Genomic DNA, 25,409 nt, shown 5'->3' on the forward strand with positions numbered 1-25,409 from the left:
CAGATATAAGACAGTACACAAGTCAAACTATGGAAAATTAGGTAATGGAGAGAAAACGAGAAGTTGTGAAGGAAAGAACTTTTCAAAATGCTTTCTGCTGGGTGGAGGAGGTCTCAACAATTTGGGTCAGGATGGGGTCATAGTGGAAAGAAATCATACTCGTTGTATGAGGAGTGGTGAATGTAGAGCGCTATCTCCAATTATCCCAGTGGTAGTACTTCTGTTTCTGAGGCACAGGTATTCCATTGAAGAAATCTAGTCTGACACTTCATGTATTACTAAGCAAATATTGTTGCGTAACCAAAAAAAAACCCCTTTTGCATTAATCTGAAGAAAAGCAGGAGACTTCTTCCTTGGGTCCTCGGCTGATATTTATCCCTCAAACAATATAATTAGAACAGATTATCTGGTCATTACCACATTGCTGGCTGTGGGAGTGGGCTGCATGCAAATTGGCAGCCAGGTTTCATAAATGACCAGTGACCATACTTCTGAACATAATTAATTTGCTGTAAAGTGCTTGACACATCAAGGTAGTGAAGGATGCTACAGAAATGCAAGTATTTTTGTTTTCAGAATCAAAGAATCCTACAGTGCAGATAGAGGCCATTTGGCCCATTGAATCTGCACCCTCCCATACAGACCTATTCCTGTAACCTTGCATTTACCATGGCTAATCCACCTAACCTGCACAACACGGCACAATTTAGCATGGCCAATTCACCTAACCCGCATATCTCTGGACTTTGGGAGGAAACTGGAGCACCTGGTGGAATCTACGTCGACAGAGGGATCATGTGCCAACTCCAACGAGTCACCCAAGGCTGGAATCGAAATCAGGTCCCTGGTGCTGTGAGGTAACAGTGATAACCACTATGTGTTTACCTCATCATGAAGAATGAAGACCTGATCTCAACTAGTGGAAGGTATCAGTTGGAAAAGGTATCAGTTGGAGAAGGTATCGGTGGGTTCAATGCGAATGGAGTGGGGGAGAGAGGAGGAAGGATGGCTTTCAGTTACAGATTGGAATAATGACATTTCCTTTTAGTGCATTTTCAGGGTCTTTCCTGAAGTAGTGAAAGGATTAACAGAATAACAGAATAATTGCCTGTACCTCTCTTTATGCCCTGATGGTAGGATGACTAGTCCCTTACATTTGGAGAATCCCATAATGCAGTTCATTAAAAATGGAAGAAAGGGCAAGAAAGGAACAGGCAAAGGGAACAAATAAGATAACAGATTAGTCGCGTAATAATGATTTATTTCAGGTGTAAATCCCCTCAAATTTGTGATTTTTAATTTTAAAAAAGCTAATTTGTTGTTCAAGACACAAAACCAACAATAAAGAGTAAAGAATAAATTCTGATAATGGAGACCAACTTTCTCCAGATTTAACAAAAAAAATTCTATTTCTAGGAACAAATTTCGAAACAATCTGAACAAAACGCATAAACTTACCACTTAATATGAATATAAACCCGCAGAGAGTCACACAACACTCATGTAGAATGGAATATCCATTATCACTTTATATTTGTGCTTCATCCTTCACTCAGTCCATCGACTGAAACAAGTATTTCTTATTTTCTTGTCTGCTCCTCATCTGACCAATCTAATGGATTTCATCTGGCTAACCTCCTAAAAAACATTTATTTACCCAACTTTCTTTCCAAATTCCTCCTGTCTGTCATTCAACATACTCACCCATGACCAATACGATTTTGACAACCAGAGTTCCTGTTCAGTTTGAAATGTAGATCAACCAGCCTATGTTTAATATGAGTTAAAAGCAATATTACAAACCACGATGGCCTTAGAATGCAATTATCTAACTCTATTCTTAAATTAATTAGCTTCAATAATATTTATTTTGCCAAAAGAATGCCATTAAAACTCTATACAGTTGAATGCATACAATATAATTAGAAAACATATCTGATTTTGTTGGTTTCCTGAAAAATTGCCTTTTTCTGAATTGAACCACATAACTACATCAATCAACTGTTAACTTTCCAGTAAGCCAGCTAACTTTTGTACGCTATGAACAGTTAAAAAAAAAATTCAGATTTCTGTTTCAGCTTGAGGAAAGCATGATTCATAATTCTTCACCTGCTGCTAACTGCATGTGCACAACTGTCTGGGTTTTCATTTTGGTGTTTGTGTAGGCTTTACAGCATGCTTGAATACATGACTGAATCAAAATATTTAACACCAAGTTCCACAATTTAACTGTCACAAGGACATAGCTGGTTGATAAATGTGGCTAACGACATTAAATCATGTATGGCAGAGAGGCATTAATTCTCTGAAAGGGTGCTGCCAACATCATTAATTGTACTTCGAGGATACAGGGTTGACCAGTCACAATACCCAGAGGAAGGAAGAATCAAAGCTTACAGAACATTTCCTACTGAATAATTTCAAATGACTTAAGCAGGAAATTGACACAGAGTAATCAAAACAAAATGACCTGCAAAAGCACTTCCATTTGATCAAATTAAGTGTTAATGAGTTGAATAATGTTCTGCACGATAACAGGCTAGTAATGCTGGTAAGATACAGAAAAGTAGGATTCAATAAAGGACTTTAATTTTACAAAAAGAATCCTTAAATGAATATAATCATAAACAATTAAATAAACACAGAGGATAATTAAAATATGTTCTTAGAATGAAGTATATCTACTGAAAAGAGAGTTGTAGGTTTCTTTTCCATGATTAATGAACATTCTGGAATATGCCATCCATCATCTCTATTATTTGTTACCAAATATCTACTACATCAATTAAGAAAAATAACTCCATAAAAAAATTGAAGTGTTTAATTTGTTCTTTATATTAGGTATTGAACACAGCAAAGACTGCTGGTCACAGATTCGTTTGGCTACTTTTGCTGTAATTTATCACCTTGATTCAATACAACGTAATTATTGTTTGATGTTGAACAAATAAAAATTGCAATTCACGTCATTCACTCTGCACCATACATTTCCCTGAATTTACAAAAGGTATCATAAATCATATCACTGACCTGAAGAAAAAGAATCATATGTAAGAACTTCAAACTAATTCCCATGAAAACATTATTTCAAATATGCAAAACTGTCTCCGATAAGAATGGACGGATAAGTCTTTTTAGTACACTCGAAGGAATTGGATAAGAGCGGATTTTCCAAACCACATCACAATTTAAAATATGACAGTAAATCAATAATTATTCTAGAAAATGAATATGTACAAAATCCATAAAACCAATGTAAGACTGTGTCTTAAGTTTTAAATTTGTAGTTGTGATTCTCTGTAGCAAAACACTCAAACCACCAATTCATACTCACACTGGCAAAGGCTCTGCACAAATGCCAAATCTATTCCAACATTTACTTCCATTTCTAACTTTAAATAGTTGGTGTGACACAAAAGTCCTTGATATGGATTATTGCTCTAGTAAAAGCTCTAGATATAAATGTCAGGGCTATTTTGCTTTGAGTGCAAACTTAAATAAAAGAATATCATAAAAGGTAAGATATAGCATAAAATCACAGAGCATAGCTGAAATAATTTTAAGCCAAAAGTTTGATTATAAATACCACAGATTCATGTTGTGTGATCATAGATTAGCTGAGCGATTACCAAAGCTGGTTTCCATAATAAACCAGGCCACAAAAATAAGACTTGGCTATTATTAGGCATGACATCAGACATCTTTGGTTTCCATTGATTGGTTAATAGTTTCCATCTGCGCTATCTCAGACCATCACAAACACTTTTCCACGATGTCCGGTGTATTTTGCTGCACAGAATTTACTTTTGTTTCCGTTCCCACAGGCACCTTTGAAGACAAAACATGTTTGTTAGTTTATAGAAGTGTAATTTTCTCTTTCCTTGACAGATGAGCAGCTAAGGTAAATCATGAACCTCTAGCAATATGGGCTTCAAGGGCCCAGATACTTTTGCTATTCTGAGGAACACCTAGGCAAAGATTTATTTCTTCTCCTTGTCTCTTTTGTTGAAGACCACTTGTTTCAACAATGTGTCTCTACCCAGATTGGTAGGAGTGGGTTCAGGGTCATGATAACTTCTTTACAACAGTTGTCACTACATTCTTCAACTTACCATCTAGATTTATAATTCAAGCATTGTAGGGGAAGTGATTTCATCTTCATTGTTCACCATCTCTCCAATACATTTGAAAATGTGCATTTCTATGTAAATATTAATTCAAGCAGAGGACCCTTATCCAATTTCTCACATGAATGCAATCTCTTATTGTGTCAATAGTGGCTCACTCCATTTAATGATAATTAATAATAACAATAATAAGTAGTTGTGCAACAACTTCACCAAAAAATAACCTAATAATGCTGGAACATAGAACAAAAGACTGATTTGCTAGTAGTAGTAGTAGTTGAAATTCCAAACCATTTTTAATGGAAATGAAAATTTTGCTAAGAAATGGATGGATGTAATGTCAACAGAAGTGCTTCTATGTCCCTGCTATTTTATTTTCTGCAGAATTTCTGTTTGGCGAGTCAATCAATTTTTCAAAAACATTTGTTTCTCTGGCTACAAATCCTGCCTAACCTTCTCAGAATTTCCAGCAGTTGTTTTTTTTTCAGATTTTCAGCATCAATTGTCTTTGTACACTAAACTGATGTCAGCCATGATGTGTGTTATGGAGTATTTGTTTCCAGATGTTGGTTTGCTCGCTGAGCTGAAAGGTTCATTTCCAGATGTTTCGTCACAATACAAGATAACATCTTCAGTGAACCTCCGGATAAAGCAATGTGCTGGTGTTTCCTGCTTTCTCTAGCAATACTCAGCAAGTGTATCAGAAACTGTTGGAGAAACTCAGCAAGGCTGTCAGCACCTCTGAAGAGAGAAACAGAATTCATGTTCTGAAAAAATCTCATTGAACTGAAAACATTACCTCTATTTTTGTATTTCCACAGATGCTGCCAGACCTGCTGAATTTATCCAGCATTTCTGTTTTCTTTTCAGGCTTTGCTTTTATTTTCAGGAGATGGAACTTTGCCTTTGCTGAAGAAATTCTATGGAGTATGTTTGTGTTCTGGGTAAAACTATCCAAAATTTCTTCCCTCCTTGTTAGATTTGAGTGCCTGAGCTTGTATTGCAGTTCAATGATTCTGAGCTGGAATGACTCAAAATTATGGACATATCCTGCAAACCTGGAAGTCCTGAGACAGTCTCAATGTCTATGGGCTTCTGCATACAGGAACCTTGCCATGTAACATGCAGTTCCCTCCCTAATCCTTTTTATTTGTTTGTTGAATTAAAATTGGATAGATTATTACAAACTTTACTTACCGTTTACTCAGAAACCTGCTCCTGAGTAGTTTTCATATCTAGTTTCCCCAACCTGAATGGACATTTTCCCACCCTGGATGTAGGTGTGCTCGCTGAGCTGGAAGGTTCGTATTCAGACATTTCGTCACCATACTAGGGAACATCTTCAGTGAGCCTCCGAATGAAGCACTGGTGGTACAAACCACGATGTAACACCACCAGTGCTTCATCCGGAGGCTCACTGAAAATGTTACCTCTTTTGGTGATGAAACATCAGAAAATAAGCCTTCCAGCTCAGCAAGCAAACCTACATCCAGAACCTTAACCTGAGCTACACATATTCTCAAAAATCTCTACCAGTACTTGTTTTCATTCGATATCACATTTTTTGTTGCTGTACACTGATGAAAATCATTTCTCTTACTAAAAAACCCTCTGAAGCAAAAAATACACAGAAGTGTCATACCTCAGTTTCTGAAGGAGGCACGGATCTTGGCTCTCTTGCTGTCTCATTAACTGCCTTGTCCTCTAGTTCTTCATCTTCTTCATCTTTGGCAATGAAATGCCTCCTCCTGTACTCTCTTCTGGTGGCAGAATCCAAGAGTGGTACTGACTGCGGAAGATCCTGAAACATCCATTATATTACATTTTTATCAAAGTTAAAATCTCCCCACCTGCCCTCAAAGCTTTCCTTTTGGTACATGTGGCATCAATGAGTATTGTAGCAGAACGCTCAAGTGAGCAATGGGCTGTTCCTGATCGTGCATTTGTTCAATCCCTGGAAATATATCCGACATTATCAGGTGCAGACAGGCGGCGGCAGCAGTGTCTTCATCATTAATATAGAGGAATTGAAATCTCCAATATTCTGAGGGTCATAAACCACTGTCTTGGGGTGATTCAAAATTCTAACATCTGGTTTGAGTTTGATAAGTAGTCAAATTTAAACATTTGAAAAATGAATGCTTAAGTCTGAATCTGAATTTGTGACAATGGTGCAATTTTTAAGAGAGCTTCTCAAATGTACTTCACTTACCCTCAAGAATGTTTAAAAAATGTATATGTTTAAACTTTAAAATGATTTAATGGTTAATGAAAATCTAATGGTATGACTATCAACAAATACCAGGCTCTAAATATTGCTTTGTTTTCAAATGGAACTTGTTTAAAATTTGCTTTAAACAGCGACAAACTAATTTAAAAAAAATCACACAACAAGTCATAGTCCAACAGGTTTAATTCATCAGGTGGTAGAGCTGTGCTCCGAAAGTTAGTTCTTCCAATTAAACCTGTTGGACTATAACCTGGTGTGTGTGATTTTGTAACCTTGTACACCCCAGTCCAACTCCGGCATCTCCAAATCAAAACTAATTTTAGCCTTAGTAATGACCTTCTTGCTTCACCTGTAATCAATTCATCTATGCATTCTGGACAAAATGCAGCAAATTATCCATTAAGTAAAGCCTGAAGGTGTGAAAATTGGTTAACTGAATATGTATACAAATTCAGATATGTATTGCAGAAGACACATGGTAAATGAGAAATATAATTTAACAATTTAAGGTGACATAGTTGCTAAACTTCCTGATACACCATCACTTACTCATGCACAAGCAAACCTGTCTTAAGATTCCCTTTGACATAATGAGCAAGGAATTCCATTTCATGTCAAATTCCTCCATCGAGAGAAAGCAACAGCCGCACCAAAAGTGTTTCATAACACTGTTGACTACTGCTCCATTGTGGATGTAAGCATGTGCATTGATAAACGATTTAGAATTCGTAGATTAGGCAGAATGAGACACTGCTTTACTTCTAACACTTGGAGTTGTTAATGTTTTTTCACTGCCGATGTACATATACCTTTAAGAGACATGCTCGTGATGACATCACCGTATCATGGCTTATGACTTAATAGTATAAATCTCTCAGTCTCCATCTTCCTGAGCCCTATCCTCTTGCAATGTGATACATTGAGGGGAAGTATGCAAAATCACAAAACAAGTGCCTGGAATTATGCATGTATGTAAGTAAGTAAATACCAGGAGTGTAATTAAAGTTCACTGAACTCTTAAAAGTGATATGACCATGTTCAATGTTCCCTATAAGCTGCTTGGCTGCACAGCCACCGGACAAGTCAACATATGTTGATTGGCATACTGATGCATGGCTTCTGGAATGACATTGACAAAACAAATTCCGGAGAATATTGCCCAAACCTATTTCTTATGTTCCAGCAACTAACTTAAATACAGAATCGTGGAATCTCCACAGTGTGGAAACAGGCCATTTGGCCCATCGAGTCCACACCAACCCCCTGAACAGCGTCCCACTCAGACCGATATCCTTACCCTATGCCCCGTAACTCTGCATTTCCCATAATACACCTCAACCGCACATGCCTGGAAGCTATGGCTAATCCACCTAACCCTCATATCTTTGGACTGAGAAAGGAAAACGGAGCATCTGAAGGAAACTGGAGCATTCGAAGGAAACCCACGCAGACATTGGGAGTGCAAAATCCACACAGATAGTTGCCCAAGGCTGGAATGGAATTGAACCTGAGTCCATGGTGCTGTGAGGCAGCAGTGCTAACCACTGAGCCATTGTGCCACTCCACACAGTGTGATGGTTGCAGATCATCAATATATCTTGTCACTTCATGTCAGGAGTTCCTTAAGAACCTTGTTTTGTTAGTTTAAAATTATCTTAAAACTGCATGGTGGCTTGAGTTGAAAGTGCTCATCTGCCAACAACCTATTTCCAGCTTTGGTTTTGCAAGATAAGTATCAACAAATTAATTCAGGTCTTTTGGATTGATCATGGGACAACCTCTTTTGTTGCTGCAGTTTATGCTGAAAGTCGAAGTGTCTTTCATTGAAGCATCAAATAAAGGTACTCTGATCAGGGATGGACAGGATACAAGTGCTTTAGGAAGGACAGAAAGGGAGGCAAGAGAGGAGAGGAAGTGGAATTTTTGATAAGAGATAACATTACAGCTGCATTTGGAGAAGATATTCCTGGGAATATATCCAGGAAATTTATTTGGGAGGAACTGAGAAATAAGAAAGGGATGATCACCTTAATGGGATTGTACTATAGACCCCCCAGTAGTCAGTTGGAAATTGAGAAACAAATTTCTAAGGAGATTTCAGTTATCTCTAAGAATAATAGAGTGGTAATGGCAGGGGATTTTAATTTTCCAAACAGAAACTGGGACTGCCATACTATGAAGGGTTGAGATGGAGAGGAATTTGTTAAGTGTGTCCAAGAAAATTTTCTGATTCAGTAAGTGGTTATACCTACTCTTGGGAAATAAAGCAAGGCAGATGACAGAGGTATCAGTGGGGGAGCACTTTGGGGCCAGCAATCACAATTCTACTAGTTTTAAAATAGTGATGGAAAAGGATAGACCAGATCTAAAAGTTGAAGTTCTAAATTGGAGAAAGGCCAATTTTGACGGTATTAGGCAAGAACTTTCAAAATTTGATTGGGAGTGAACGTTCGCAGGTAACAAGATGGCTGGAAAGTGGGAAGCCTTCAAAAATGAGATAATGTCCAAAGACAGTATGTTCCTGTTAGGGTGAAAGGCAACGTTGGTAAGTGTAGGTAAATGCTGGATGACGAGAGGAATTGAGGTTTTGGTTAAGAAAAAGAAGGAAGCATATGTCAGCTATAGATAGCAGAGATCAAGTGAATCCTTAGAAGAGTATGAAGGCAGTAGGAGTACTTGAGATGGAAATCAAGAGGACAAAAAGGGGACATGAGATAGCTTTGGCTAAATGAGTACTTTGCATCGGTGTTTACTGTGGAGAAGGACATGGAAGATACAGAATGTGGGGAAATAGATGGTGACAGCGTGAAAAATGTCCATATGAATATCTTAAAATGCATAAAGGTGGATAAGGACTTGATAAGGTGTACCCTAGAACTCCGTGAGAAGCTAGGGAAGAGATTGCTAGGACCCTTGCTGATAATAGTTGGGTGAGGCCTGGAGGTTGCCTAATGTGGTGCCACTATTTAAGAAAGGTAAGGAAAAGCCAGGGAACTATAGACTGGTGAGCCTGACATCGGTGGGCAAGTTGTTGGAGGGAATCCTGAGGGACAGGATTTACATGCATTTGGAAAGGCAAGGACTGATTAGAGATAGTAAACATGGCTTTGTGCATGAGAAATCATGTCTCAGTAACTTGTTAGAGAGTTTTTTTGAAGAAGTTATGAAGAGGATTGATGAGGGTAGAGCGGCGGACATGATGTATATGGACTTGAGTAAGGTGTTTGAGGTTCCTCACAGTAGGCTGTTTAGCAAGGTTAGATCACATGGAATACAGGAGAATAAGCTATTTAGATATAGAACTGGCTCAAGTATATAAAACAGAGGGTGGTGGTACAAGATTGCTTTTCAGACTGGAGGCCTGTGATCAGTGGTATGCCACAAGGATCGGTGCTGGGTCAACTATTTTTCATTATTTATATACATGACTTGGATGTGAACATAGGAGGTATGGTTAGTAAGTTTGCAGATTACACCAAAAAGAGAGGTGTAGTGGACAACAAAGAAGATAACCTCAGATTACAACGGGATCTTGTTCCGATAGGCCAATGCGCTGAGGAGTGGCAGATCGAGTTTAATTTAGCTAAATGGGAGGTGCTGCATTTTGGAAAGGCAAATCAGGGCAGGACTTATACACTTAAGGGCAAGGACGTGGGGAGTGTTGCTGAACAAAGAGACCTTGGAGTTCGGGTTCATTGTTTCTTAAAAGTAAAGTTTCTGGTAGATAGGATAGTGAAGAAGATGTTTAATATGCTTTATATTTTTGACCTGTCATTGAGTACAGGAGTTGGGAGGCCATGTTCCAGCTGTAGAGGATATTGATTCAGCCATTTTTGGAATATTGTGTGCAATTCTGGTCTCTCTGCTTTGGAAGGATGTTGTGAAACAGAAAATATTTACAAGGATGTTGCCAGGGTTGGAAGATTTGAGTTCAGGGAGAGGCTGAATAGGCTTTGGCTGTTTTCCCCGGAGCATCTGAGACTGAGGGGTGACCGTATAGAGGTTTATAAAATCATGAGGGTCATGGATAGGGTAAATAGACAAGGTCTTTTCCTTGGAGTGGGGGAGTCCAGAACTAGAGGGCATAGGTTTAGGGTGAGGGGGGAAAGATTGAAAAGAGACCTGAGGGTGGTGCATGTATGGAATGAGCTAACAGAGGAAGTGGTGGAGGCTGGTACAATTACAACACTTAAAAGAGTATATGAATAGGAAGGGTTCAGAGCGATATGGGCCAAGTGTTGGCAAATAGGATGAGATTAATTTAGGATATCTGGTCAGCATGGATGAGGATGGACTGAAGGGCCTGTTTCCGTGTTACACATTTCTATGATTCTATCAATAGTGGTGACCTTCAAACTCAAAATTTACACACATATGGAAATGGTTTACAACAATGAGAACTTGCACAGAATTGCACATCCTGCTGCACTGAACCATGCTATTTAGTCCATGCTCCACTCAAACCTCCTTCCATCTTTCCTCATCTTTGTACTTTCATTCCCTTCACATGTTCATCAAATTTCCCCTTAAATGCTCCTATACCATTAGCTTCAATTCTCCCTGTAGTGACAGGTTCCACATTCCTATCGTTTTGGGGCAAACAGGTTTCTTCTATATTCTTTGCTTGATTTCTTGGTGATTACTTTGTATTGATGGTGTCGGTTATGCCCTTCCCTCCAAAAAGAAACATACTCTTTGGATGGTATCTAATGTTCTCCTACAAGGCATGTTTGGTGGAGGGAGGGCATTTAATTTGGTATGGGAGTAGTGGATGGGAACTTTTCTGCCTCTTCTGACCAGGTCGATGCAGTACTGGCAGGAGCCACCTTCATCCGAACTCAGCTGCAGCCTCTATTTGGCTGGCAGCTCTCCCCTGATGTCCCTGATTTTAAGAAATGCTCAAGGCTGTTCAATTCAGTTACTGGGAGGCCACCAACACAAGGAGATGATATGGTGCCTCTTGAGTTGATGAGCAAGATGTCCTTTCAGGACCGTTGTCTGTGTGTAATCTATAAAATCCTTTCATAATTTCAAAAGCCTTGATAAAAATCCTCCCTCAATCTTTACAAGAAAAATGAGGCCCATCTGTTTGCCCTTTCCTGAGTATAAACTCTCAGTTCCGTTGCAAAGCTTGTAAATCTTTTTCAGACTGTGTCTATTGCCTCCAAATCTATGTTATTATGTGGCAGCCAAAAGTGTAGACTGTACAATAAGTGTGGGTGAACCAGGTGTTTGGCATTAATTCTCTACTGTTCAGTTTCTGTCCCTCTGGAAATAAACCCAAGCTCTTTTGGTTTGCTTTTGTCCTGGTTTCATTCACCTGCAGTCAAACTGTTGGTGGTTTGTTCTTTGTAATCCCTGATCTCTTTGCTTCTCCACCTCATTTTGACTATTTTTAGAAATAATATGCAGTCTCCTTGTTTTCCAAAATATCATGCCTTAAAGTTGAATTAATTTGTTAGTTTCTGCCAATTGGGTGATTTTGTTCCTGTTGTCTTATAATTTGCTGTAGTTTTGGCTCTCTCCTCCAATTTGTTATTTTTGACAAACTTTTACATCATCGATATAAATTGTAAACACCAGACCTGCTTGCACTGATCCCTGTGTTTCACTTGCTGCCACTTAAAATACCAATCTGTTACCCTTACCCTCTGTCTATCTGTTTACAAGCTATCTCTGAGATTGTCATAGCTTGCACTTCTGCCAACTATAGGAAATAAGGAATGCAGTATAAATCCAGAGCAAAGTTCTATTTACAGGCAAAATGAAGGAAGGCCAGTTGATTAATAAAACTTTTCTATGGCATCCCATTTTAAATCGAAGAGAAAATTCCCCAATGTATTTTATTCTCACAGAACGACATTCTACTTCTTACACATGGAAACCGAACAAATACGTAACAGCAATTATTTACAGCACCTACTTGCATTATCTCTACATTTCCAAAGAACTTGCCAACAGGCATTGGCTGATTGCTGTCCTCATCCAGAAAAATGCTGCTGTCCACTTTGAATGAGGTGCCAGGTGGTTGATCAATTTCCATAATATTTCTCTTTTCGGCATCATTATCACTTTTCACTGTTTTTTCAATGTCTTCCTTGCTTTCCAACAGGCCCTTATCAACCACATCCACCATTGTCTTCGTCATTATTTCTGTTGAAGAGCCATTATTAGTAATCGGTTCTTCAGCTACAGCTGCATGCTCTCTTTGTTTCTCTGTGTTGCTCCACTCTATGGTTGTTGTGGACGGTACTTCATTTTCCAGTGTTACTGGGGTATCCTGTGTGCAGTCCTCGTGAATAAGTGGCTTCTCAGTTTGCTCTGTCGATTTATGTGATGGCTTGTGTGGAAGGATGATTGCAGAATCTTCCAGATCTTGCTCAGTGGCACCAGTTTTCTCCTGTGTTTGCACTTCTACTCTTTCGCATTTCTGTTTTTTTGAGGGATGGTCACTTGTGCCGGAATCCACTTTATCCACTATGGGCAGTGTTTCAAATGGCTGCAATAAAAACACATACGCAATAATCATTGTTAATTACTAAAACGCTTGAAATACCAATACCAAATAGGAATATAATGTAAACAGAAGATTTTGATTAGCCACAAGATACTCTTCTGCATTGTTTTAAGGCATATTTAAGAATTTAGCGTGCTATTGGGGAAAATTTAAACATAGGACAATATGTTTATTATTAAGTTTTACTTCCTTTTGTGTTACTTTCAATTCATCACCAAACACAAGCAGTGACATATTTGTAACTCGCAACACTTCACTCCAGTATTATATAGAGTCAAAGAATTTTACAGAGGGAGGCCATTCGATCCATCATGTCTGTACAAGCTCATGAAAGACCTACCCAGCTTATCCCATTCTCCAGCCCTATGTCTGTAACCCTCTAAATACATCACTTTCAAATATATATTCAACTCTCTTTTGAAACCTGTCATAGAATCTGCCTCCACCTCTCTCCAGGCAGTGCAATCCAAAACCTAACAACTCTGAGAAGTTTATCCTCATCTCACTCATAGGTCTCTTGGAGGCACTGGAAGGAACAACTCATCTACCTGCCTCTCCAAGCACAATAAGCCCCACCTTTGCAGATTGGACAATTGACTTATCAGCCATTTCAGAAACCAGTGGAAGAATTCATCTTTGTCCCGCAGGGACTACTGAAGAAGGATATATATATTATCTTATTTCCCTTATAACTTACATTTGGAAGGACATCTATTGTTGCATTCCTGATTGGTCTATGCCATTGAAACAGATACCATATGAATAATATCATTCACTGTCACATTTTAGTGAAAATTGAAAGTCAACAGAATGGGAGAATGTAATCTTTATTGGTTTATCAATGCATAACATGCTTGGGGTGTGAAGTCTGATTGTGCAATACAAAGTACTGTTCCAGAGGCAGGGTGTGAAAGATTGTGTTGTCTGTTGCTGTTTCAATTAGTGATCATATGAGAGTGAATACAAACGAAGGGAAATGCATCAGCAAATGAAAATCAAAGGAAATAAAATACTGACCTGTCCTGTTAGAGACAAATGTCTCAAAACAAATTGTAATGTTAAAATACCATTAAACATCTGTCTCATATACCCTAGCACTACTGGGAGAATGACTTTATTAAGAAAAAAAGTGTCCAATGCATGCCAATTATACAAAAGAAACAAAGAAACCATTCATGACTTGAAGGCTGACATTTACAAGTGGTTACAATACTTCAATTGATCTGAGCAATTTGCAAGTCACCACAATTAACTGAACTTGCCTATCCAGAAATCCCATTGGCACATAACAGGTTGTAACAGCTAAACATGACAGTACTATAGATTTGAGTAATACCATACGTGATCTGCTGGAAGACACGTGTGCTTTGCATTTGCTGCACATTGTTACAGATGCAAAACAAATCCTGCAGTTTTCCCTGAGTGTGGGAAGAACTCTGACATCATGTGGAAGAGCTGGGAGATGGGTGAGGTGGGTGGACCTCTCGTGTCCTGGGCTTAGCGTGTCCACCAGTATATGAGAGCTCTGTGACCAGTGGCCCCCTCAGAGACTGAATTGTATCCTCAGCCCTAGGAATGATATTTTAGTTTTCGTGACTTTTATTTGAAGATTTGATTTTTATTATGATGCCCCTTTAAGGGCTGCTTCTTTAAGTTTATTAGCTCATTGCTTACCTGTTCGTTTGATCATTCAAAAATAATAAACTAGGACACTTCTGAACTGAGTGAATGCTTAATTTATCATAATTCAACCCTCTGGCTTAAAAGATGGAGACAGGTCTAGGCTAGCAGGAAACTGTTTTGAGCTGGTTAACGTAATGGCCATTTACTTACAAACCCACCAGCCTTTCACCTATTATCAGTAGTGCCACAGATGATCTACTCATGTCAATATTTCATATATAAGGTAGACTATCAACAGATTTGTATATTTTAATAATTTGATTGATAGGATTTTGTAACATAAGCTTTGTAGCCTCTTGACAAAAGTTGACACACTCTGCACAGGTGATGTGGTTTTATTATGGCATTCACTAAGAGGAAAGTGGTACTTTAGAATTCTATTTGGCCTCATCCTTGTGCTGCATTTCATAATTATTAGGTCATGGATACAGAACATTATGGACATTTTGCTGATTGTAGTTGCATAGTATGTTTGGAGAACAAAGTCTAGAATGCAAGCATGTTCACCAAGGACCAGTGGCACATTACGCCATCCACTATAGTTCAGAATAGCAATGTACAGAGAGAAAACAGCAGATATATAAATGAAAATCAGATCTGCTCAAAAGCACTGCCCCAGCTTTTAGGAAATTTTTGAAATGCAATAAGTAATCCTTTGTGATTCAAGCTAGAATGTATTTCTCAAATGCAATAACATAATTGGTTGTACGACAAATTCATACAATTGGCTTTATGGAGATCCTAGGAGATCAAATTTGGCCTGTGTAGATATTTGGTTGTTTTTGACTGTGCCATAAGTTCAGAGTTTAGAGGGGATATTTTGTGTCCTGTTTCTTTGTAAGCTATTTCACACCACACCTAGGAAGTATATTGAAGAGGGATTCTTCTCAAAAAACCTCCCAGACTTGACATAATGGCCATCTTGATGGCTTAACTGTTAAGCTGTTAATATTACAACAGGAACAGGATGACTTAGGCAATCTCAAATAGCAATGTGAAACTGCTTCAATATTCACCCCTTCAACCATCAACAGCTGCACTAGTACATAATATCTGCCTTGGCCAGTACCAGACACTCACAACTGATGTTGAATATAGCCAGCGTGGCTGGTATATTTATTCCTTACACTGTTAGGGCCAAAGATTTATGTTAATGCAATTCAAATTCTGATAATCATATTGAAATTTGATTAATTAAACGACTCAGGCAAATTCTAACTCTTGCAAGCCTTTCTGAAGAATAATTTTAAATCAGAGCATTGTTATATTAAACATTACCACAAGGAAAAGCAACAATTGTATGCAATACTTTTGTGGCAAAAATATAAATTGCTAGTTCTGTTGTACATCTCTCTTCCAACAAAATGTGGTCGAAGTTATGAGCTGGTGGTGTATGTCATAACTTCAAGGTAAGAGATTCCATCACCTGAACATTCCACTGCCTTCAAAACAACTATAAATGATGTCCCAAATGTGTCATCATCTATACATAATGGGTAAAACTAAACCAGTAGCCTTATATTGGAAATAGTGGGACAAGTTCTGGCAGCTCCCAAATTAAGCACACTAGAGTCTTTTTAATATAAACAACCTCTTTCTATATCTGCTTCCGGGTTCTCTATAATAATCAACTTTTAAATTTAGTCAAATTCGAAGTCTTTCTCGCATTCCCACAACGGTACTTCTTTGTAAGATCTGCTGACACAAGAGAATTCTTTACATTTTTAAGTTATCTACACTTGTATTATCTCCAAGTGTATGCTTGGAACGTATCTGCTTGGGAAATAGTATATTGCAAGATAATTTAGTGTCTTTTTGCCTCATGATTACAGAATGAAATCACTGGATGTAGTTCCTAACTCATATTGCTCGCTTCACAAGGTAACAAATACAATGCTGAATTGTTCTCACTTCAGCGTAGCTGCATTGACGTCACAACATTCTGTTGGTATAGTTACAGTCATTATTTATTTTCACAGTTACCAATCACAACTGCTGGTTGTCGACAGTAACTGCAAATGGAATCTGTTAGGTAGGAAGTTCCACTCACATTACATGAGCTAATTGAAAATTTGGCTCATAATCCTAAATTCGGCAAGTTGACAAATCTTTGACATGAAAGGAATACTAGACTGGAATTTAACTTCTTAAACATGCCACACATAAGACAATATGTATAAAACAACTGTACTGAACAGTGGGTGACTGAAAAGAAGAAACTGAGAGAAATTGAAATCATGCCATAAAGGATGAAGGTTCCTCTTATGAAGACAAATTTGGGTTTTGAGCAGTTGATATTCAAAGACAACCATCACAATGTTTAAATGTTGCCAAATTTAGAAACTGAGAAATCTGTACAATCTCTTGCCTTGAACAGAGTGAATGAACATTTTGTTTCCACAGGTACATCTCTCATTTACCTCCTCCAGAAATTTAGGGGAAGGTTGGCGTCAGTCAAGGCTTATGAATCCTAAATTTTCTCAAAGGTGGAATGGAACTAGCTAAACCATTAAACAAAACTGATTTAAATTTCTTCCTGGTATTGATGAAGCCACTCAACTCATGCAGTAGATGAATTAACTTACAGTAGATTTTATTTCTAATGATACAGGGTTATGCCAACTAAGCGAGAGATCAGCAAGGCTCAAGGCTCTGCGACTATAATGTGCTGAGCTAACTCATTTCATATGAAGATGCTATTCTTAGCCTTGACAGTTCTGGGAATGGAAAACAAAACCAAGATGCTACATGGTGCCACGAATGCTGGTTTAGAAAAAACAGAATGATGTTTAATTGTAATGTGTTCTTTGATCTGATGGGACGTTGAGACTTGCCGTTTTGGCTTATGCACAAAGTGGTTACTGGCAATCATTGAGGCTACAAAACCTAGAAGAGTCAGCAACTTCAAGAGATGAATGCAGAAAACACACCAAAACTTTTACTCATGGTTTTACATCAGAAGACATGCTATATAGATGCAAAACAGTTCTGATTATAAATTAAGTAGTAAGTTGTAGAGGACCTCTGTCAAATAGCTCATTGGGACCACTGTTTTTTTTTCCCCAGCACTGGGAATAGTAGTAAAAAATCTTAAATAGATGCCTTACCTTTTCTTCTGAAAAAGTGTTCGAAAAATTAAGAGAGGCTAAAGACTGATAATTTTCCAGACATTCCTGATGGAATGTCTCCTAGGATATTAAAGAAAGCAGCTACAGAGATGTGGATGCATTGTCAATAATCTTCCAGAAATCCTTGTACTCTAAAAGAATCCCAAAGGATTGTAAAAGTGCCTATTTAACATCTTTGTTTAAAAAGAGAAGGGACAAAAAAAAAGCAGGAAACTAGACCAGTTAATTTAACATTGTTATTGAGAAAATGTTAGAGTTTATTGTAGAGAATGTAATATCAGAGTGTTTAGAAATACATACATTTATCAAACAGAGTCAGCATGGTTTCATGAAGCGGAAATCATGTCTGATAAATTTACTAGAATTCTTTTAGCAGGTAAGAAGCAGGGCAGATAAAGGGAAAGCAAAGAATGTAACATATTTGGATTTTCAGAAAGTGTTTGATACAGTACCACACATTAAACTATTTAACAAGTTAAAAGCCCATGATGCTGGACGGGGGGGCATTTTCAGGATGGCAACTTGCAACTTCTGGAGTGTCGCGGGGTCAGTGCAAACCATAATATTATTTGCAATATACACTAATGACTTGGATGATGAAAGGGAATTTACCACAGCCATGTTTGTGGATGACACAAAAATATGTGGGAAGGTAAGTGGTGAGGATGACACAAGGAGACTGCAGAGAGATACAGACAGGTTAATTTTCATGCTCCTTTTTTTGCAAAAAGTCAACTAATATTTTCTTAGTTTTGACTTAAATTGACTACCTTTCAGTCTCTTTTATGTTAAGTAGTTGGTGGCATTTAATCCATTTTGAAGTCTTTTGAATTATTTATGAAATCAGGATCAAATACAATGATGCATCCATCAGGATTCATTTTCAGCTAAATATTACTGGCAGGGATACATACGAAGAATTTTAGGTGAGGTGCTTGAACCGATTGGTCATTTCTCACTGTAAGTCACCACTTTCAGGAGAAGAAGAAAGAGTATTAAGGAAGAATATGATACATCTTCTGAAATTGTGAGCAGATATGACATTCTGTTTCACAATCTGTAACACAAACTTTAATATAAACACATGATGCTCTCTTCCAACAGTCAGATGTATAAGATAACAGGAACATCACTAAGTTAAACAGAAATATACATATTCATTAGGGAGATGTAAATAAAATTTGGTGGCCAGCTCTTGTAGTGTGCATTAAAACAAACAATAACCTGGACCAAACGTAAACAAACTTGTTTCAATAGTGAACTAACCTGTTAGAAAGAAAGAAAGTCAGACTTGCATTCATGTGGCACCTTTTAAGGTTACCAGGTGTCCCATAACACTTTTCCAGACAATCAGTACTTCTGAAGTGCAGTCACTTTTGTAGCAAAGGAAAAATAACAGCAAATTTGTACACAGTATGCTCCTACAAACAGCATTATATTAACACCCAGAAGATTTGTCTCCTCTGGAGCTTTAGAATGAGCTATAAAAATCAGCAAGGAAGCTCGGGACAACTGCTGTTCTTGGAAAATAGTGCCATGGGATCTTTTACATCCATTTCAGAGTTTAATGTCTCATCCCATGATGGCATCTTCGACAATACTGCACTCCCCCAGCATTGCACTGGAATGTAAGCCTTAATTTTTGCAGTCACATCCTAGAGTAGGACTTGAACTCACAATCTTCTGACCCAGAGATACAAATATATATTGATATATTGATAGGTATTCTAATATTTAAATTTGACTAATTTGATTGCATATCAATAGTATGTAGAGGTAACAGACCAGACTGAACTCTTTCCGAATGTAAAGTGCTGTATGTCATGGTTGTAGAATCCTGCAGTGAGTGATTGGAAGCCACTGGTCCAAGATTACTTTGGTGACGTTGCTGGAGACTGATTTCCAGCCATGATAGTATTTGTTTTCCCTGAAGCATGCCATTTCATTTGCGAAATCTGTATGAAACGAAGATGGCATACTGCAATAATTCGTTGATGCATTAATGCACAATGGCATAAAAGCAAAGGGGCATAAATTTAATTTTCCTTCTAATCCACGAAAAGGTTAATTTTTTTTCTGCAGCATCGTGGAAGGTGGACAAAGGAAAACAGGAGAGGTAGCCCTTAGTTATTGTGAAACGGTGCTTACTTTCAAAAACTAATTACAGAAGCTTGAGAAAAATAAGGGAGGTTTGACATTTTCCCTCTTTGTAACAGCAGCTGCTTGGACTGAGGAGGGAATAAAAAGAATAAATAAATAAATTAATGATTTCAGTTCCTTGATGTTTGTTTTTTAAACAGGAATTTCCAAATAAATAAGTTGATCGCATAACTTTTACATATGAAAGAACTGAAACCAACACGTTTATTCGAAAAGAGGAGAGACTTAACAAACAATCCAGGTCTTTTTCAATATATAATGTCAGTTACATCACACTGTAAACTTTTGCTGCAAATTCTGTGTCTTATGATCTCTTACTCCACAACCACGTGATGAACGAGCGATGCTCCGAAAGCTAGTGTTTCCAAATAAACCTGTTGGACTATAACCTGGTGTTGTGTGATTTTTAACTTTGTACATCCCAGTCCAACACCGGCACCTCCAAATCATTTGGAATATTTGCATTACATTAAATATACTCCATAGATAGTCAAACTGTTATTGTTAGATATAACACTGTTAGTATATGAAGAAGTCATTTATCTTACCTTGGTTGTTTTCTGCACTGAGCTGTCATCTTTAACATCCTGATTGGAGGTATTTGAAGCTATGGAACAGAGCTCCCTGTTCCTAATACGAGCTGATCGACGGATTCCAACCTTAAACAAGATATTTTGCAAATTTATAACTGAACCGATATGTTATCATATGTGGATGCAATATATATATATAAAACACCCTCAAAGTTAATCTGTGACAATATAAGATTTGAAAAGCACCCTCATTTTTCCCCAAATTGATCATCATGGATTATTTGTGGATTTTAACTTTTGCAACATGAAGTGATTAAATATACCTTTTACAACATTTTTGGTTGGAGCATTATAATATTTATAGTATTTCCAAGTTATTAAATCTTTATAATAGTCTAATTTTTGGCTAATGCTTGAGAGACAGGTAGCTGGTGGAATTAACATTGAAAGTTAGTCTCAGTGATGTTGACTATATCGTAAAAACTCATATGTTTCATTAATGCCCTTTTGGGAAGGAAATCTGCCATTCTTGCCTGATTTGTCCTACATGTAATTCCAGATCTATAGTAATGTGTTCACTCTTAACCACTCTCTGGGCAATTTGGAATGAGCAATAAATGATGACCTAGCCAGTAATGTCCATATGCAATGAACATTTTTTTTAAGTTATTTATGAATATTTTTCAAACTCTCATTTATTCCTCTCATTTGGTAAAAAATTTCAATTTGTTTTATTCCAATTTGTGATCATGTTTTAATTAAAACTTAAGACATAAGAGTATATCCTATGTCCCTTCAAGGATAAGTCATCATTCCATATGACAGTGACCATATTAATCTATAACATTCAATGTTCAGTTTCACAACATTTTTACAACAGATGTTGTACTTTATGTCAACATCTTTCACGGTAACTTTTACTGTCTTCATTGCCCCTCAAGCTTTTTACAAATGGTGTGCTCCAGACAGGAATGCAAATTAACCTGTGATATTTTGCATTTTGTTCAATACTTTAACAAAGCCAAAGTAAAGATTAAGACCAAACTAAAGATTTCTAAGTGACAATAGATTTAAAAAGTTACAAAAAGGTAATGTATATTTCTAACTAGTATTCTAACTTTGGAAGTGATATAAGTGCTAAGATAAAGAAGCACATTGTACTTGAACAGTACTTGTACTAGAAGAATATTGTACTTGCAAGAAGTGTATACTTGTTTTGTGTTTTCAACCAGACAAATTGGCAAGAACTGTTGCAAAGTGCTGGAGGCCATCAGAGTTGATTTAGGAGATAAAAGAATGGTCTGTAAATGGGAAACACTGATACTATCAGAACAATATTTCATGAAACTGATCTGGAGTAATCAGACATAGTTGAGACAAGGCTGTCAACTATTACCAATGCAGAAACCAATATGAAGGAAGCACGATATGAAGTACAAAAAGGTATCAAAGTAGTTTGTCAATTGGTGAAAAACAATGAAATTTATAGATATTGGTGTAGCGGTTTTGCCACTGGACTAGTAATTCAGAGGCTCAGGCTCTGGAGATATAGGTTCAAATCCCACCATGGCAATTTGATGGAATTTAAATTCAATTAGTAAATCTGAAATAGCTAGTAATGATGATCATGACAAATATCATTAACTGTTGTAAGAATCCCCCAGGTCATTAGTCCCCTTTTAGAAAGGAACACTGCCGTCCTGACTTGGCATGTGACCTACATGTGACTCCAGACCGAGAGCTAGAGTTGACTTTAACTACCCCCTCAATAACCTAGCGAACCACTCAATTCAAGGGCAATTAAGCAATAAATATTGGCCTTGCCAGCAACACCCATGCCCTATGAAAGAATTTTAAAAAAGGATGATCTGGCCTAGTGGCGGGCACAGCAGAAGATCTACACTTACTGATAGCTAAAAGTAACAAAGTGTTGAAAGCTTATGGAATTAACTGAAGTTCTGATGAAGAATCATATTTTATGTTGTCTCTGTCCTCATTAATCACTTTGGTTTGGATCAGTTAATTCCCAGCAGGGGGAATTGAACAGGAATGTTCATGTCACAAGAAACTTTCTACAGTTAGTCTCCTGAGAATATTTTAACTTCTCGTCTATCTCTCACAATCTAGCACATATTGAATGTAAGGTTAGAATCCAATAAAATTTTAGATTTTAAATTGTGCTTTCCACTTCATATTGATTCAGGTTCCCACTGTCCATAGGGTACTACCGAATTGGCATCGACTACAGCAGCAAGGGATATCAATGCACACTAGCATCCTTACAGATCTTAAAGGCTAAAAAGCTCTCAAACTAGGAACATTCAATAGCATACACAACAAAAATATTTAATTCTTTCAGGGAACTAACTATAATATAGTTGGGTTAGATGGCAGAAATACTTTATATCAATCATTCTCTGGCACAATTTGCCGATGAGCCACCTGCTATGGTCCTAAATCAGACGGCAGTATTTAATGGGGTTGACAAAGGTTGCACACATTCCAGTGTTGCTCCTTTTAAAGAAGGTCCACTGAATTAACTGTCACTGAGGTGTACCATTGGACAGCAATGGCCTTCCACAGGGTGGGAATTAACAGCGAGGGCAAGATGGTAGGACTGAAGTGCTGTGTCTTTGAAGGAAGGACTCATCCATGATTCGAGTATAATGTTCCATGCGTGGCAAACACCCCTTTCCCTCTGTTGGATGATCACCAGTGGTAGTAGAATTAATGCCCTTAAGAGGCATTAGTTGTTCACTTTAGTTAACCAGTGAAGGGGAGAAGACTGGCTTAATCATCAGGGTACCATGATGAGGAGGTGCCTGTGTTGGACTGGGGTGGACAAAGTTAAAAATCACACAGTACCAGGTTATAGTCCAACAGTTTAATTCAGAAGTACTAGCTTTAGAATCACTGCTCCTTTGTCAGGTGAGTAGTGCTCCAAAAGCTAGTATTTCCAAATAAACCTGTTGGACTTTAACTTGGTTAGGTGTGATTTTTAACTTAATCAGGGTGAAGGAGGGAAGTTGGCTGAATCCCACCATTAAATAATTTGGTGCCATGTCATCAAGTTTGCCATAGGGCAGAGCATTCAATTCCTCCTAGAGGCCAGGTTCAACCAAGGCAACAAGCAGAACACCTTATTTCAACTGGTTTATGCCGGAGGAAATTAAAATCAGGTAGTGTACCATTTTTTTCATTTTCAAACAGTATTCAGTGACCCCATGCATGTACTCCTGTCGTTATCAGGATATGGGTTGGTTTAGGTGTTGTTCCCGAATGAATAGCTTGATAACAAAACTTAAATTGAACTTGTCACTTCAGTGGCGGTGATGATTGGTTGGAGTTTGGTCAGCTGACTGCAAATACAAAGTTGTTGTTGCACAGCCCAAGCAAATTTCCTTTCCATATTGTCGGTTCATTTCAAATGAAGCCCATCACCCGCAGCTGTGGTTGCAATTTCTGCCCATTAACTGCCTGAATTTGCACTTGTTACAATGGCTTTTAGTGAAAGGACTCAACTGCTCGTGCTGAAGGAACTGTATCCGAGCATGCATTAACATCCTTGAGAAAGAGTGGGCGAAAAAACTGGAGAAAGGGTGGTGAAAATGAACGAAACTGCTTCAAATCAACAAAATGTCTGGACAATCGCCGAGAGCACAATAAATGACTTCATCTCCTTGAGTCTCACTCGCCCACTCACTGATGAAAGTCTGATGGGATTCCACTGTTTCCACAAAGCACCTTTATAACGACATAATCGACACACACACACACACACAGCTATCCCTGAGCCAACCCATATGGGCCAACCTTCTGGCACAGGCTTGCTGAATGTTTACAAACCACTTTCTTGGTGCCAAATATAAATGGAAACAAAATGACTGGGCCTCAACACTCTTGAGGACCTGCAGCGTGTGGTAGCTGTTTACTACTTTATTTTTCCACATATAGCAGCGCTGTACGTTGTTGTTTTACTTTACAATTTGAAATCCAGACAACTTCCACAGACACAGGAAACGGTCTTCTATTGTTTTAATTGGGGCACATGAGCTGTCACTCGCCTCAACAAAAAAAGTGTATGTACCTTTGAATAAAAAAAACTCAACGTGGTTACAGCACCGATCGAAAACGACACGATTTCCTGGCACCTTTTGATTGTGACAACAGCAGGATGCAGATTATAATAATCATCACAATAATATAACCTCAACTAAAGTGTTCCAGCAGTACTCTCAACAAAGCTGTTCTCCCAGCGAAGCCTGTGCCATCCAAACGCCAGATTGCTATTCTCACTGCGCCCATGCCAACCTGCCTCTTTATGCAGGGCCAACTGGTGGGGAAGGATACAGCCTGCATTCAACTGACTTCCAGACTCCTCTTTTGTAATTTGCCGACATATTTGGACCGTGCGCCGGTCGGATTGTAAGAGGTTCTTGCAGCACAAGCGGCGGCAATTAAGCATTGATCTTTTAAAACAGCAACTTAAAAATTTTACAACACTTGCAGGCAGTTTTTTGGGAATCTCAACTTTGTGAAGGCAAACACTTCAGCCCGCTCAGCCATCGGCTCCAGATCCCTTTAATAACATTCGGTAGCGAGAGGGAGGGGGGAAATAACACCTGCAAGGGAACACCAATAAATTCCTACCTGCTTAGTCTTCATCTCCTTTGAAAATCTTCGCGATCGTCCCAGCCCGTTCACTCACTCACTTGCCACAAACAGGATTGTAACAAACATTTGCAACTTTCAGCATAACTCAGTCTGCGCGACTTAACCCCACCCGCACACACCCAGACCGCAGTGTGATTGGCGAATGCTGGCCCATTCCGCGTGCCGATTGGTTGGCCTATCCGTCCATCATCCCGTATTAACAGGACCCCGCCATCTTTGTGACGGGCAACATCGGAACATGTCAGTCCACAGAAAGCTGACATTGCAATGGGTTCATACCTTTTGAGTACTTTCAGCTGATCACTAAATTAGGTGCTACTTTTGTATAAAATCACAAACGGTTTGCAACACCAGTGA

The 25,409-nt window shown here is 38.2% G+C and overlaps 1 protein-coding gene across 1 annotated transcript; it reads right to left on the reverse strand.

Moving 5' to 3' along the window:
- Window positions 1-2,806: 2,806 nt before the first annotated feature.
- On the reverse strand, window positions 2,807-25,152 carry c37h1orf174 (chromosome 37 C1orf174 homolog). The gene is made up of 5 exons (XM_060852139.1): window positions 25,029-25,152; window positions 20,394-20,504; window positions 12,281-12,856; window positions 5,770-5,928; window positions 2,807-3,828 (listed from the first exon to the last, which is right to left on the reverse strand). Exons 1-5 carry the CDS (start codon window positions 25,041-25,043, stop codon window positions 3,754-3,756), a joined length of 936 nt encoding a protein of 311 aa, XP_060708122.1. The 5' UTR covers window positions 25,044-25,152; the 3' UTR covers window positions 2,807-3,753.
- Between the last annotated feature and the right edge of the window lie 257 nt (window positions 25,153-25,409).

The sequence above is a fragment of the Hemiscyllium ocellatum genome, chromosome 37 (genome assembly GCF_020745735.1).
Source record: "Hemiscyllium ocellatum isolate sHemOce1 chromosome 37, sHemOce1.pat.X.cur, whole genome shotgun sequence".
NCBI lineage: Eukaryota > Metazoa > Chordata > Chondrichthyes > Orectolobiformes > Hemiscylliidae > Hemiscyllium > Hemiscyllium ocellatum.

What these genes read in the sequence shown, in the direction of transcription:
- c37h1orf174 (XM_060852139.1), bottom strand. An exon ending in CAGTGCAGAAAACAACCAAG is followed by an intron (nt 12,857 to 20,393) that starts GTAAGATAAATG and finishes TTTTTATTGCAG; the next exon opens with CCATTTGAAACACTGCCCAT. An exon ending in GAAATGTAGAGATAATGCAA is followed by an intron (nt 5,929 to 12,280) that starts GTAGGTGCTGTA and finishes TGGATGTTTCAG; the next exon opens with GATCTTCCGCAGTCAGTACC.